This window comes from Neolamprologus brichardi, chromosome 18 (assembly GCF_056152115.1).
Source record: "Neolamprologus brichardi isolate AB-2024 chromosome 18, ASM5615211v1, whole genome shotgun sequence".
Lineage (NCBI taxonomy): Eukaryota > Metazoa > Chordata > Actinopteri > Cichliformes > Cichlidae > Neolamprologus > Neolamprologus brichardi.
This window is the reverse complement of record NC_142121.1, coordinates 3,470,001-3,483,750: the sequence shown is the minus strand read 5'-3', so window position 1 is coordinate 3,483,750 and position 13,750 is coordinate 3,470,001. Positions and strand designations below refer to the sequence as shown.

Sequence of the window (13,750 nt, the reverse complement as noted above, 5' to 3'; positions counted from 1 at the left end):
TCTTGAGCCACGATCACTAGACTAACAACTGTGAGCTTTAGTCGTGTCTTTGGAGTATTTTTAATCAAATAATGTGGTTTGCAGTGTTTTTTACTTCAGTTTCAGAAACAAACATCTCAGGACAGGAATAAAACATGAAGTTAAACCTCTTAGGCCAACATATTGTAGACAATGACCACAGAGCTCATTTTTGAGTGATCAACATTTAACTTTATTTTTCTTTTCTCACAAACGATTGTTTACAGCAGCCTGGTCTTAAAGAGGCAGGGCAGGATTATTTCTTTAAGCGCCTGTTATGGTAACACCTTTTAGCTAACACAGACGTCTGTTTGCTTTTATAATCATAGACTCATTACAATAAAAACTGAGGTCACAGGTGGTTTAAATAATATCTGTGCAAACAAAATCATTGCTTTTAGATTCTAATGGCACACCTGAGATCAACAGCAAGACTTTCACAAGGTTTTTTGTTTTGTTTATTAAAAGATAATTATTAACCGGAAGCAGCATTAAAACTCACAGAACACATTTAACATATAAAACTGCTGAATTTCACAGACTTACATGTTTTAAATGACGAGATCGTTCAGGCTTAATAAGCTGCCAAAATGTTAAAAATTCAGACCGTTTCCCACATATGTACTTGAATATGTTTGTTTCTTTTCTACTATTTTAACCTGAGTATTTAATATGTTGTATATTTACAAAGCTTTAAGACATTTGATGGGGCGTTAAAAAAACTGACAATTAATAATTCAGTGGCTCTTTAAGGCAAAACATTTTTGTTTGTTTGTGTTCTTTTGTTTTTATGCCCAGTTTCAAGATTTTGTGCTTTTTTTTAGATTAATAATTAATCTTCTTTCTTTCTTTTTTTGTTTAATTAAACATAAAAGACCAGGAACATGTTGCTTTCCTGTTCATGTCCAGGAAAATGTTTTTCTCGTGTATCATTCAGAGGCTGATTCATTGAATATTAATATAAACTGTTACTTGATCTCGACATTATTATCAGTTTTATGAGGTGATTTAAACTAAAAAGATTTCAAATCTCTAACTTGTAACAACCTTTGACTTTACAACATAAAAAGATTTCTGTTCTGGAAAATTTTAGCTTTTCACTTGTTTAAATGAACAATTCCACGTTGGCATATGTTAACCTAAGTTCAAATTAAATCTCAGGTGAAGTTAAATTTGAGCCTCCTTTGAAATAATTCTTAGACAAATAATAAATGTAAAGGTTTTGTGTGAATTTAACAAGTTTTAACAGGAGAGGCTTAAGTACCTGGAAAGCTCCATATTATCGCATCTTAACTGAAACTCTCAGTGTAACATCATCCACGCTCTACAGTGAAACTGACCTAGGATCAGTGAGACAGCCTCCTAAGGTTACATCCTGTCAGAATAAAATCCAGGTGAGTTCTCATTTAATGGTTCACAAGAGAGACGAAATCTCACGTCACGGTTTATTATCATCCCTGAGCTTCTTTGTGGATTTTTTTAATGTTTCAGATCAAATGAAAGAGGAGGAGCCTGACTCGTCACGTGTTCACGGGTCTGCATCATTTTCTGTTTAAGTGGTTCCACCTAGAGGTAAAAGGTGGAACTGCAGCCACGTGTGCTCAGACAAGAAAAGAAAACTGAGTGTTTAGACAGAAAATAATCTTTCTTTTATGATTTTCTTATGATTAGTGAACCACTGAGAGGACAAGCATAAAAATAATCCGTTTTTAGACTATTTTGTTGCCAATTATGGTTTAAAGTATTTTATTTTAATTTAAATCGAAGTATTGGCTGCAAAGTAATCAATAGTGAAACCAATGGTGAGCAGCAACCTGATCATAACTGATAACTGGATAATAAATATACTTCTTCATCTTTTATTTTCCACAAACTTGGTACAATGTTGTCCTGTCTGTTTTTTCTTTAAGTGCTTTGTAACAAAGTAAAGGTTTATAAAAGAATAATGTTGTTGTGATTACGTAGAGTAAATGAGCCTCGTTTTCTGTAGATGAACATCATGTAGAGTGTATATTCAGCACATTTAGGAGGTAACAGTTCCACCTGCACTTCAGCTTAGTTCAAATTTTATAGTTAATTTTTCTTCTTATGTTATTTGGCTTGATTTTAAAACTTTCTATACTTTTTCTCATCAGCTCCACTTGTTCAGTTTTGTAATAAAAACTTTCCTTAAATATTGTTTTTATCAGGTCACATTTTAGACACTCAGTATCCTAACATTAAAATAAGTTTAATACATATTTGTTGGGACTTTTTAAAAACAGGCCGTAATCTAGAGGTTAATTAGTTCATCTAAGCCTTAACTAAAGTGACGGCGTGTAAAATCCTGCAGAAGAGGAGGACGGAGGTGAAGAAGCTTCAGCACTGCTTCTGTTTTCAGCTGCGGACTCTGAGTTTTGTGAGAAGGATCAGGACTTTCCTCGTCTGCGCTTCAGCTCCTCTTCATATCTCTGCAGCTGAGACATGAAGCCGGGGTTCGGGTCGATCACGTGACGAGCCGTCTTGACTTTCTGGGAAAAGGGAAATGAACAGTGACGAGCTGTGTCTAAGGATCTGTGGTTGCTCTGCATGATTTGTATTTCTGTACTTTACAATTTATTTTAATATTTTCTAAATATTTTTGTATTTCATGAATTTTTTCCTGTTTTCTGTTATTTGTTTTATGGACATATTTTTTTCCATTACCTGTCATAACATTTGCAAAACTTCAGTCCTTCATTTCTGTCAAATCATAAAACTCATTTAATGTTTGAAGTTATCGGAGAAACTGTGGGAAAATATTTTAGTGAACAATATAACATCTGAATTAAACTCTAAATACAAATTAATAATAAAAAGAAATGATGATTAATAAATAGATAATGCAGAAATTCAGTTTCTTCTCAACACAACAAGATGTGGAAGATTTTTTTTAAAGTATTTATGCTGTTTTTCTTTTTTTGGCCTATCAGAAACTGTCACTTCAATATGCTGGTTGCAGTTATTATGATTTACAGCACATAGCTATCTAATCAAGTGCATTGAAGTGATAGGAAACATTGTAACAATGTAGGGACACAACATGACTTAATTTATGCTGTTTTTCAACAATTTTTTCCAAAAAATTGTAATTTTACGGTACAAAAAGCAAAAAAGACATTAAACAAAGATGTGTTTCTGTTGTTGGGTTAAACAGATAGTTAATGTTATGAATATAGGTCAGTAAATATAATTAATTAAAATAACACTTTTTCTTTTTCATTTGAGCCAAATGTGCAGCACAAAACAGGATCAGGGGTGTCAGCCTTCAGAGAATGATTTGTTGTATTTGTCCCTTCTGAGCATGAATATAGCAACGCTCAGTGTGCAGCTCATCTTTCAGTGTTGTGTTCAAGGGCACTTTGGATAATAAATGCTTCAGTGTCAGAAAACAAACCTCTCAGCTGCAGGTTGAGCTCAGTCCTCCACATTTTTGACCTTCATGCAGCAGGATTGGGCTGATTTAGACGACTCAAAGCACAGTGAGACTTATACATAGGATGATTGGTATTTTAAAATCTGCAAAATAATACTTATTAAACTGTATGTGTGAATAACTCTGAAGCAACCAAAAGTCCAGCACTTTTTCTGTGACTTGTGTTCACTCTATTACTCTTTCAGTCCTCAGACCTTCATTTGAAGACTTGATCATTATTTATGGTAAATGGCCTGTATTTGTAAAGCGCTTTTTCTAGTCCCTAAGGATCCCAAAGCGCTTTACATATCCAGTCATCCACACATTCACACAGTGGTGATGGCAGCTACATTGTAGCTGCAGCCACCCTGGGGCGCACTGACAGAGGCGAGGCTGCCAGACACTGGTGCCACCGGGCCCTCTGACCACCACCAGTAGGCAACGGGTGAAGTGTCTTGCCCAAGGACACAACGACCAAGACTGTTGGAGCCGGGGCTCGAACCGGCAACCTTCCGATTACAAGGCAAACTCCCAACTCTTGAGCTACAATCGCCCCATTATTTATCAGCCAGTTCTCCCAAAGCGTAATGCTAGGTGACAAATCGTCAACATATTACGCTTTCAAGGCACCCAACACATTCCTAAATGACGAGATTGGAAAAATGAGGAAATATGACAACCGTTTGGACTCAATCTACACATCTTCGTTCATTTCCTTCAAATCCCTTGGGGAAAACACTATTTAACGTCATTAAAGTGCTGGTTAAAGTTAGGAATGAGGTTATGGTTAGACTTATGGAGAAGGTTAGGTTTAGGGCTGGAATACATGGCTGGAACGTCTATTACCGCGGGAGCATCATTCCACTGGATTTCATCCATAACCCGGTGCGGACCATAAGAATGTGGAAGGTGACCTTTCGCGTTCTTATGGTCCACTGCGGGACGTGACCAAACGTCGAGATGTTACGGAGTGAGAACAGCATTTATGGAACCTAACAGCTCCTCTAAGAGTGAACAAGCTCAGCAGTTTGTTTAATCAATGTCCAGTTTATTTTCCAATAAACAAAGTGTCACATTTCTAATGTGCCTCACCGTCAGCAGGAGGAGTTCGGGGTCTGTGGAGGGTGGACAAAGGTCATCACTGACACCAGATGCCAAAGTTGTAACCTGTACAAAAAGTAAAGTAGAGCAGGGTGGGATGGATCCTCACCTGTAAGGCGTCTGTCAGGGACAGTTTGCGGTGCTTCATCAGGTAGGCGATGCAGATCGTGGCCGAGCGGCTGCGTCCGTTCTTACAGTAGACGACGCTGCGTCCGCCGCGGTTCGCCTCCTTCTGGATGGCGTCGGCACAGCGGTCAAAGTGGCTGTACAGGTCCTCGTTGGGGTCGTCGTAGACGGGTATCTGCAGCTTGGTGATGCTGCTGGAGGGAAACGGCTGCTGCTTGGACACGTTGATGCAGAGCGACACCGCCTCCTGCTGGATGAGCTCGTCGCTGCAGGCCGAGCGGGCGTTACTGATGAACAGGGCGTTGGTGACTTTACACAGCTGCAACATCCTGGCTGTGGAAGAACTGACCCTCGTGGGCTTCCTTACACCGTCAGTGAGGCTCACAGGAAACTAGTGCCTGGAGAGAGAGCGGTGTGGGGTTCAACAGTCTGTTTAACACTGAGAAAATGATTAGTTGGTCTCTGACTCTGTCACAGAGTTCGAGGCTACACCCGTCCATCCCCTCTGACTTTCTCCTAAAAGTAAATCTAAAAAGGAACGACATTTTCATTCTTTACTTTTAGTTATTATTTGAATGAACATTTTTCTGCTTGCTGAAGTAGAAGTGTGAAGGTAGAGCCTCGCGTAACTTCTGATGCGCGTTTGTCAGCTTTTTTTTTTAACTGTACAGTGTTTCACCTGCTACATACTGAGCTGAATGTTTTACAGATATTACAGGGTTTTTTTATTTATTTATTTTTAAAGAAAAAAAAACCTTCTCTTTACATACCAAGTGTTGAATAATCTGGTCGTCTCATATCTTAAAACTCTATCATGTTACTCCATCAGTCATTAACTTTTGTCTTCTCTCTCCTACAGTTTCTTTTTTCTCATTGTTCTTCATGTTTCTCACAGAGGATTGTTTGATTACCTCTAATATCGTATTGTACAGCTTCTGCTGTTGCCATATAAAGCGCTTTGTAGTGGTATAAATAATAACACATTTAATGTATTGATCAAAAATATATTTGGAAGATAAATCAGGACCTTATTCACTGGATCAAATATGAGATATTTTTGCTTTTCCTTGTCTCACATTTCTGTAAATAAAAGCTGGATAAAGTACACGTCAGGATATCAGCTCACGCTACAGTATTTTTAATCCCTTTTTTCAAATAAAATAAATGTAATCATTTAACGAAAGAAAATAAATAAATATCAACATCAAATATCAAATAAATAAAGAAAATAAATCTTAGTTAAAGCATTTTACTTGGCATATGTCATCTCAATAATATAATAAAGGTACAGACATTAAATATTCTCTGTGGCCCCAGTGACAGAGATTTAAGATCTTCAGTTAACCTACAGAAACAGCAGGCAGTGAATGCCTCACGCTCGCTGAACACAAGGACGCCGTGACTCACGTGCGGCTGATCTTCAGGCTCCTTCACGCTCAGTTTGAGCTTTAAAGACGCGCCATGTTCGCTTCGTGCTGACAGGAGAGCTCAGACTGCTCCGGTCTGTTCAGGCCTCCTCATGATGACCCGGAGCTGCTCTGACCCGCACACCGACACCACACACTGAACAGCGCACACACCACACACAGAGCAGCGCACACGCCACAACGCTGCTATATTTACCGCTGCTGACAGCTGCTCTGCTCTGGGTCTTAAAGCTGCTCAGATCCATGACTGCACTCTGAGACTAAAATAGATGAATATTTGATTTTCATTTTATTTTATTATTATTGTTTTTATTTGTTTTTGGAACTGGGTTTGTTTGTATAAAGATTGAAATGATAATTTCAATTGAATTCAATTATAATTACAGATAAATAAAAAAATAAGCATCTGTATTGTATAAATATTGCAGGCGTTAATGCCATAAATAATTATGTAATTCTTTTTTGTTTGGATTTGTACTTTTAAATTTATATTAACTTCTATCAGCCTTCATGCACTAGTACTTACTTTACCTTTTAAAAAAAACTTTAAATGAATGAAACAATGACTTCACCCCATCATATTTTATTTATTTATCATCTTAATATACTACAATGCCAACAAAATAAAATAAATAATATTCAGTCAATTTTATCTGCTTACTTTGCTTTATTTTCTCCTTATTGTTTGTTTTTGATCCCCTTTTCAGAAAATGATCCCAAAAACTAATTATGTGCATGAAAAGAGTCTGTAACCAAAATAAATACATTAAGCGATGCGAGCAGGTAGAGTCATCATTTCATTGTTCTTAATTTTTTATTTATTTATTTATTTTTTTTTGGGGGGGGATTAATTAATTTATTAAAGAAATTAATGATCAAACTGTTATTGTTGTATATGTATTACCGACACTTTAAGAAGAGAGCAGGCAGAGTGAGTGGGTAGATGATTTGTGACTGAAGGAGAAGGTTTACACGATGGTAGTAAGAGCTGCTGTGATGGCTGCTCAGGTGACATGACACGTGACATACATGATAAGCTGTAAATCTTATAAATGTTGCAGTGATGATTTTTAGTAAGTCTTTAAAAGACAAGTGATATGACACCGTGACAGCGACATGTCACAAAGTAAACACGCTGTCAGATTATGGTATAAGACCATTCCAATATTATACAGTGAAAATGGAAATGATGGCGGCCTACGATTACTTACTTTCAATAACTGTGCCAATACAAAAAAACCCCAATAAAAAACCAATAAAAAACAATAATAACTATTATTATTATTATTGTTGTTGTTGTTGTTGTTGTTGTTGTTGTTGTTGTTGTTGTTGTTGTTGTTGTGTAACAAAGAAAGTTTGGCGAGAGCGGAACTTTATAAAACGTCTCAGCTTCATTCAGGAACTTTAATGGTGCAGCACACAGCGGAAGCAGATTCAGGAGAATCCGGAACTGTAGATGGACTTGTGCTGATCGTTTAATCGAAAGTAAAAATGTCCACAGTGGAGTTTCTGATCAACTTTGTCAACGAGCGGCTGTCTGCTGCCGTGGATGAAATTTTCACGGTGTTTGAAAACACGATCGTCAAGTACGAGCAGGACATCGAGCGGCAGCGCAGGCTGCTGGAGAGCTTCTGGAAGCCGGAGATCAAGCTGCACAGGATCGGTAGGCTAACCGGGATGAATGAGTGTGAGCCTGCGGGAGCTCCGAGCTCTTTATGTCAGCCTCGCAGACCAAAGTAGTAGTAGTAGTAGTAATAATAATAATAATAATAATAATAATAATAATAATAATAATAATAATAATAATATGAGAAAAGCGGAGTTAAAAGCAGACACCTTCAGCTTTTAGAAAGATCAGACTGAGGTCAGAGCAGCAGAGGTGCCCACAGGGAGGTCACGTGGCTCCTCAGGTCTGTACACTTGTAGAAATCACGGTAACTCACTGAGTCTGTCACAGCTTCTAACGCCAGACTTGTAGTTATGATACAGCACAGCTGGGTGGTGTAGCTCAGCAGCTAATCAGAAGGTTGGGGGTTCCCTCTGGCTGCTCCAGAGTGTCTGTGGGCAGGATACTGAACCTGAGCTGCTGACTGTTGTGTGACAGGATGGGTGAAGGAGACCTGTTGTAGAGTAGAAAAGTGCCATTAGGACTTTTGTATTTTTTTTGTGTGTTTGGTTTGTGAAATTGGATCAGAAGGAAACTAGTACCTGCACTTAGCTGATCTGTACTTGTACTCTGTGTACTGTATTAAATCGACTCTGCAGGTACGTTAGAACCAGATCTCTCTGAAACCCACGTCAGTTCCTCCTGTGCACTTCCAGCTACTTTTTCAACAAAGGTTTTGAATTAATCAGAAAATAATCACTATCATCTCAAAATAAAGACTCCCTGAAGCTCCTGGAGGGAGCTTGTCTGTTGGAATGGATGCAAGAGCATTTACAAAGATGTGGAAGAATATGTCAAATATGTTTACCTCTTAAAATTTCCCCAGCAGAGTAGGGAGGCAGAATAATGCCCTGGCTTCTGACGGCTGGCACGGCTTATATGAAACACCGAGATGCGACCACAAGGTCTCAAACACCAACACAGAAGTTTAAATCACCTGTTAGGTTAGGATTGTTCTCTGTGCTTATTTATGGACTGTTACTAACATTTATCTTGTCCCTGCAGACCACCCACAGCTCCACGTCACTGCAGCGGAGAAGCTTCTTCCTAAAAAGCGTCTCTGTAACCAGGAGAGGAACTGCAGCCTGAACCAGGAGGAACCAGGGCCTCCTCATGTTAAACAAAAACACAAGAAACTGTTGTCCAATCAGCAAGAACCAAAGCGTCCACAGATCAAAGAACAGCACAAACTCAGGAGGGAGGGAGAGCAGTCGGCACTGAAGCGTCACGCCGAGAGCTTGGTGGTGACTCCTGTTTATGAGGAACATAGAGAACAGGAACCAAACGATGGCCAGAGTCTCTTTCACAGCTCCCCAAACTGGAGGCTGATAGGAAGCAAGCGCGTGAGGTCAGGATCAGCCGCAAACGTGCACGAGAAGCAAAGAAGGAAGCGCAGAAGAAAGGCCAATGAAAGAAACTGTAGAAAACTGTCACACATCCAGGAGTCAGCATAAAAAAGTCTGCAAAATGTGAAGTGGGTAAAAAAAAGCTTTATGAAAAAGTCCCAAATGCTGAAGCTTCCCAGGATCCGCACACGTGAAGCTGCACACGTGAAGCTGCACACGTGAAGCTGCACACGTGAAGCTGCACACGTGAAGCTGCACACGTGAAGCTGCACACGTGAAGCTGCACACGTGAAGCTGCACACGTGAAGCTGCACACGTGTGACACGTAGTTGTAGGTTGTAAATTCCACATAAGAAGTTGTGTTAAAGCAAGATTTGCACTAAATGTCACAGAAATACAGCAAACGTGTATTTCAGGCTGCAGGAATACAACAGCTGCAGGAAAACAAGGCAACCTGACAGCGTGAAACAAGCGTGTGGAAGCCCACAGAGATCACAGTGGGTTTAGCTGCATGCTGGAAAAGCCTCAGTGTCCACATTAGAACCCACAGAAGCTGAGCTTTCTCAGGCCTGCGAGAAACGATTTAAACGTGAGCTGCCTTACCCCGTCACACCTGTGGGGGAGGATTTATCATCATATAAATATCTTTGGGGAAAAATATGTTTCGAAGTCAGTCACAAGCATTTCACACGTTTCAAAGATTTTTATTTGCAAATAAACTGCTGAGCGAGTCGGTGTTTGCAGAGGCAACGTGTGCTGGAGCTCAGCTTCAGCTTCAAATCCTGATTGTTGCTGATCTGTTCACAGCTCCAGGATCAGTTTGTGAGCTTCTGCTCTAACACCTGCTTTTTAAGGTTTGACCAAACTGTCAGTACGATGACCAGCTGAACGTTTTCCAGCATATCGTTATACAAGAAAGTGATACCAAGTCGCTCGGACGAGAATCAAATGAACATTTTGGATCTGTGACCAGGAAACTCCTGGGATTTACATACATTTGATTTATTTGGCAATAAAAGTCTTTTAAAAGTGTGAAATGTTCCCGATGGTTCTCGATTACATCATAAAATCATGTAAAACAGCAAATTTGTGCCAGTAAAAAAACCCTTTTGATCAAGTCTATAAATGCAGATTAACAGAGCGTGCTGTGAGGCCATCTTTGAGTTTCTTTGAAGTCCTGGAGGAAACGCTTACACGTTTGCACCACGTCTGTAGTTCCTGATGTCAGTACTAGAAACAAATTAGAAACAAATTGTAAATATTCGTTCTTTTTTGTTTTGCTTTAATAAATGAGGTGAATTAAAGACCGAAGCTCTAAATTCTAAATAATGAGTTTGTTACTGAGTAACTGTGCATGTCCTTTCAGCTTTATTTTATTAATCATGTAAAAATGCATTAGTTGTATAAAGATTGATACATCTGATGTTTTGAAGATGTTTTGTCATCTTTTCATTGTTCAGGTTTTTTAAAGTGACACTCGAGTTCCGGACGTTTTCTTTAATAAATGATTCACAAACCAACAGTCGGCTCTCTGGGATCCTTCATCGCACTCGCGAGCGCTTAAGTCAAACATGGCGTCTCCTGCTGTTTCATCACTAAGCCCACATGTTTACAGATGTTTTGCTGTGGCCTCCATGTGAGAAACAGCTCATCGTTCGTTGGGCACTCAGCAGCTTCATTCTTGTGAAGCTCAGATTGAAATGTTGTTTTGACTAATAGACAGCAGGGGGCGCCTCCTCACATGCAAAAGGAAGCAAAAAAATGAACCTGCTCTTCTCTTGACCTCTGACCTCAGTAAATAATTTCCTGATGAGTTTGTCACAGAAACTGTGCTCCTGTGAATTCTGTGGGAAGGGTTTCGGTCAGAACAGCGATTTAACGGCTTGCCTGAGGATTCACGCCGGCGTGAAGCTGTATACTTGCAAAACATGCAGGAAGTGTCTCCAAAATCACTCGAGCTTAGCGAGCCACGGGAGAATCTACATGTGGGAGAAACTGCATCTGAAAAAATAATCTGAAGAGGTTCAGCTTCATGACGCCATTCGAGAGGATCATGAGAGTCCACGCAGAGAAGAAGCTGTATTCTTGTTAACTGTGCGGGAAACGGTTCACTCAGAGTGGCAGCTTGAAGGTCCACATGAGGACTCGCATGGGCGGGAAGCCGTATTCCTGCGGGACGTGTGGGAAAAGTTTCAGAAGCAGCAGCAACCTGCCGGTCGACACGAGAACCACAGAGTGGAGAACGGGGAAGCTTCCAGGCAGGACGCCACAGAGCTGAAACATCAAATGATGGAGAAATCCTCTGTGATTGAAATGTCCATCACCCAGAGTCAGAGCGCTGTTAGAGGAGTTATGAATGCACCAACCCAGGATTTGGACTGGATATTAGTCTGATGACAGAAACCGGGTCAAGTGTCCTGACAACAGCTCAGTCTGTGGGCTGATCTAGTTTTTTTAGCACTGAGCTGTTCTGTGTTTCCCAAGACGACTGAAAGAAATAAAGTCCTGTTTTCATTTGTTTTACTTATTTTGAACATAAAAGAACGATTCAGTTTCTTCCTCATAGTGATGAATAAATCATTTCATAGGTGCTGATGTCAATACTGGAAAAGTTCAGTCAGTGCATCTCTGTGAAAATACTGTCTTCAGTTGTTAGAAAATATCTAAAATACATTTAAACATCATGCTGTTAACTTTTCTAATATTTAAAATGTCAGCAGCTCAAATTCTTGGTATAAAAATGAGACATGACAACAAAATGAAGCAGGAACTGAGACTGAGACTGATTCACGCACCCTGTTTGACACATGTGAAGAACTGGTGATGTTCTTCCTGCCTTACAATGTGTAAGATTCATGAAACAAGGTTTGTGTGTGATTCAACCCACAACCCGCTGTTTTCATTATATTTATGCTCATTATAAAAATGTCTTTTTCGTCACAGACCTTTGGTATTTCAGAACGGTCTCATGCACAGAGACCAAGCTGAACTTGAGCTTACACGGCCGGCCTGAGGGCGCCTTGGTGTTCCCCGAGACGAGCTGGAGGTGGAGAGCGTGGTCTGGGCTTCTCTGCTGAGGCTGAGCCGCCCCGGATAAGCAGAAGCGAATGGATGGATGGACATTTGACATGTTTTCTATGTTCTATTGTAATGTGACCTGTTTTTACATTTTACAGCCCATCCAGACTTTTAGGAATTGGTTTTAGTTTTATGACTCGCGTGATTTTCACTTACATTTAATCTTTTTGATCCGATTCTTCTGGCAGCAGAAAACCTTCGCAGCAGTCAGACTTCATGTTTCTGTCATTAAAAACATTTACAGTCATGTCAGGGTAATAAAAAGACAGCTCTAAAGGTGTTTTCATATCTGTTTAATGCTGGTTTAAAATGCAGGCTGATGCTAATAATGCACAGCATCTTTCATTCTTTTTATTACTTTTAAATGTAATTTTGGGCTTTGACCAGCAGGGGGAACTAAACCCTGATAAAACAAACAGACAGGCTGACTACAATGTGCAAACTTTAATCAGGTGCCTCAGATGGAAACATAATGTAAAACAAAACAACATCATTTATATTTCATATAAAATCTGGAAAATTTCACACTTGACTCATAATCAGACGGTTTTTCTGTACAATAGCTCAGTACGTTTAAATAAACCATGCAACACTCGTACTTTAAATATTTTCAGAGTTACAGGCCCTCTAAGTACACAGAGGTGGGGTAAACCGTGGTCCTTATCAGTTCACCATGTTCTTCCAGCAGGTTCAGGAGAGAGAAACATTACCAGAGGTTTTCCAGTCCATAATTTCAGATGAAACATTAACACACATTTAACAAGATCTTCTTCATTTTGACCTCCTTCACTCCTGTTGTGTAGCTTCAGTTATCCTCGCAATACAACAAAGTTATACAATTACTACTATTATGACACCAGGTGATACTTGGAGTATAAATTACTGGTAGGTGAATGAACCTGAGTAACTGGTGCTAAAAGAATGATTGTTAGCCAACGTCTACATCTAATATTGCCTCAGCTGCATGTCCCAATCACAAACACTGCACACAGGAACAAGCTGAGACAACGTGCTCTGTACAGACATGAAACTATTTGAAACAGGAGCGATGCAACACAGAATGCAGTCGTCTGAAAATCATTTGAACGTTAGATCTGCCTGCAGAAAACACACTGACAACATTTCAAATGTTGTACAGGCCTCAGAGTACAACTCACTGAATCCATGGCATCATCATACTCCCTTACAAACATCCACGTTTCAATAAGACCCATTCAATAAAAACTGAAATGCACTTATTACAGATTCACCACATCTACTGGACAATTTGACAAAGATTGATTGTGCAGTCTGACACGCTGATCCAGGCCCAGGCAGCTTCATCGAACACAGCCTGCTATACATTTCTGAAAAATCGCTTAAAAGCTGAAAGCTCTACTTAACGACTTCTGTTCCCAGACGTATTTTCCACTCAGACATTACAGGCCCGACTTTCCTCCTGAGAGTCTGTGAGCTGTTAAACTAACACTGAGTGAAACTCTTCCCACAAGTCTGGCAGGACTTCTTCTCCTGCACGTTTATATTCTTATGTGTGCAAACACGTTACGACGATTGA

The 13,750-nt window shown here is 39.7% G+C and overlaps 3 protein-coding genes across 5 annotated transcripts in view; 1 reads left to right on the top strand and 2 right to left on the bottom strand.

The window, feature by feature from the left end:
* Positions 1 to 1,090: 1,090 nt before the first annotated feature.
* On the bottom strand, positions 1,091 to 6,321 carry dusp28 (dual specificity phosphatase 28). Of its 3 annotated transcripts, none has more exons than XM_006804596.2 (3): positions 6,086 to 6,321; positions 4,662 to 5,076; positions 1,091 to 2,528 (listed from the first exon to the last, which is right to left on the bottom strand). In XM_006804596.2, the coding sequence occupies exons 2-3, from the start codon at positions 5,004 to 5,006 to the stop codon at positions 2,427 to 2,429; spliced, it is 447 nt and encodes a 148-aa protein (XP_006804659.1). In that variant the 5' UTR covers positions 5,007 to 5,076; positions 6,086 to 6,321; the 3' UTR covers positions 1,091 to 2,426. The 3 variants fall into 3 exon arrangements, with proteins under 3 accessions (XP_006804659.1, XP_087688449.1, XP_087688450.1); XM_087832324.1 differs by having other exon boundaries at positions 2,458 to 2,528; positions 4,544 to 5,076; XM_087832323.1 differs by lacking the exon at positions 6,086 to 6,321 and having other exon boundaries at positions 4,662 to 5,200.
* Positions 6,322 to 7,533: 1,212 nt separating this feature from the next.
* Positions 7,534 to 10,632, top strand: LOC102795515 (uncharacterized). Its single transcript, XM_006804597.3, has 2 exons — positions 7,534 to 7,768; positions 8,777 to 10,632. Exons 1-2 carry the CDS (start codon positions 7,597 to 7,599, stop codon positions 9,223 to 9,225), a joined length of 621 nt encoding a protein of 206 aa, XP_006804660.2. The 5' UTR covers positions 7,534 to 7,596; the 3' UTR covers positions 9,226 to 10,632.
* Positions 10,633 to 12,478: 1,846 nt separating this feature from the next.
* LOC102777505 (uncharacterized) overlaps positions 12,479 to 13,750 on the bottom strand; it is a 4,770-nt gene continuing 3,498 nt past the window's right edge. Inside the window, exon 2 of the mRNA XM_035913813.2 lies at positions 12,479 to 13,750. This exon is cut by the window's right edge and continues 1,039 nt beyond it. The gene's annotated coding sequence lies outside the window, so the exon portion shown is untranslated.

Excerpts from the sequence above, each read along its gene's own strand:
- dusp28 (XM_006804596.2), bottom strand. The coding sequence starts at position 5,006 with ATGTTGCAGCTGTGTAAAGTCACCAACGCCCTGTTCATCAGTAACGCC. Across the intron at positions 2,529-4,661 it reads CCCTGACAGACGCCTTACAG|AAAGTCAAGACGGCTCGTCA; the intron begins GTGAGGATCCAT and ends CCCTTTTCCCAG.
- LOC102795515 (XM_006804597.3), top strand. The coding sequence starts at position 7,597 with ATGTCCACAGTGGAGTTTCTGATCAACTTTGTCAACGAGCGGCTGTCT. Across the intron at positions 7,769-8,776 it reads GATCAAGCTGCACAGGATCG|ACCACCCACAGCTCCACGTC; the intron begins GTAGGCTAACCG and ends TTGTCCCTGCAG.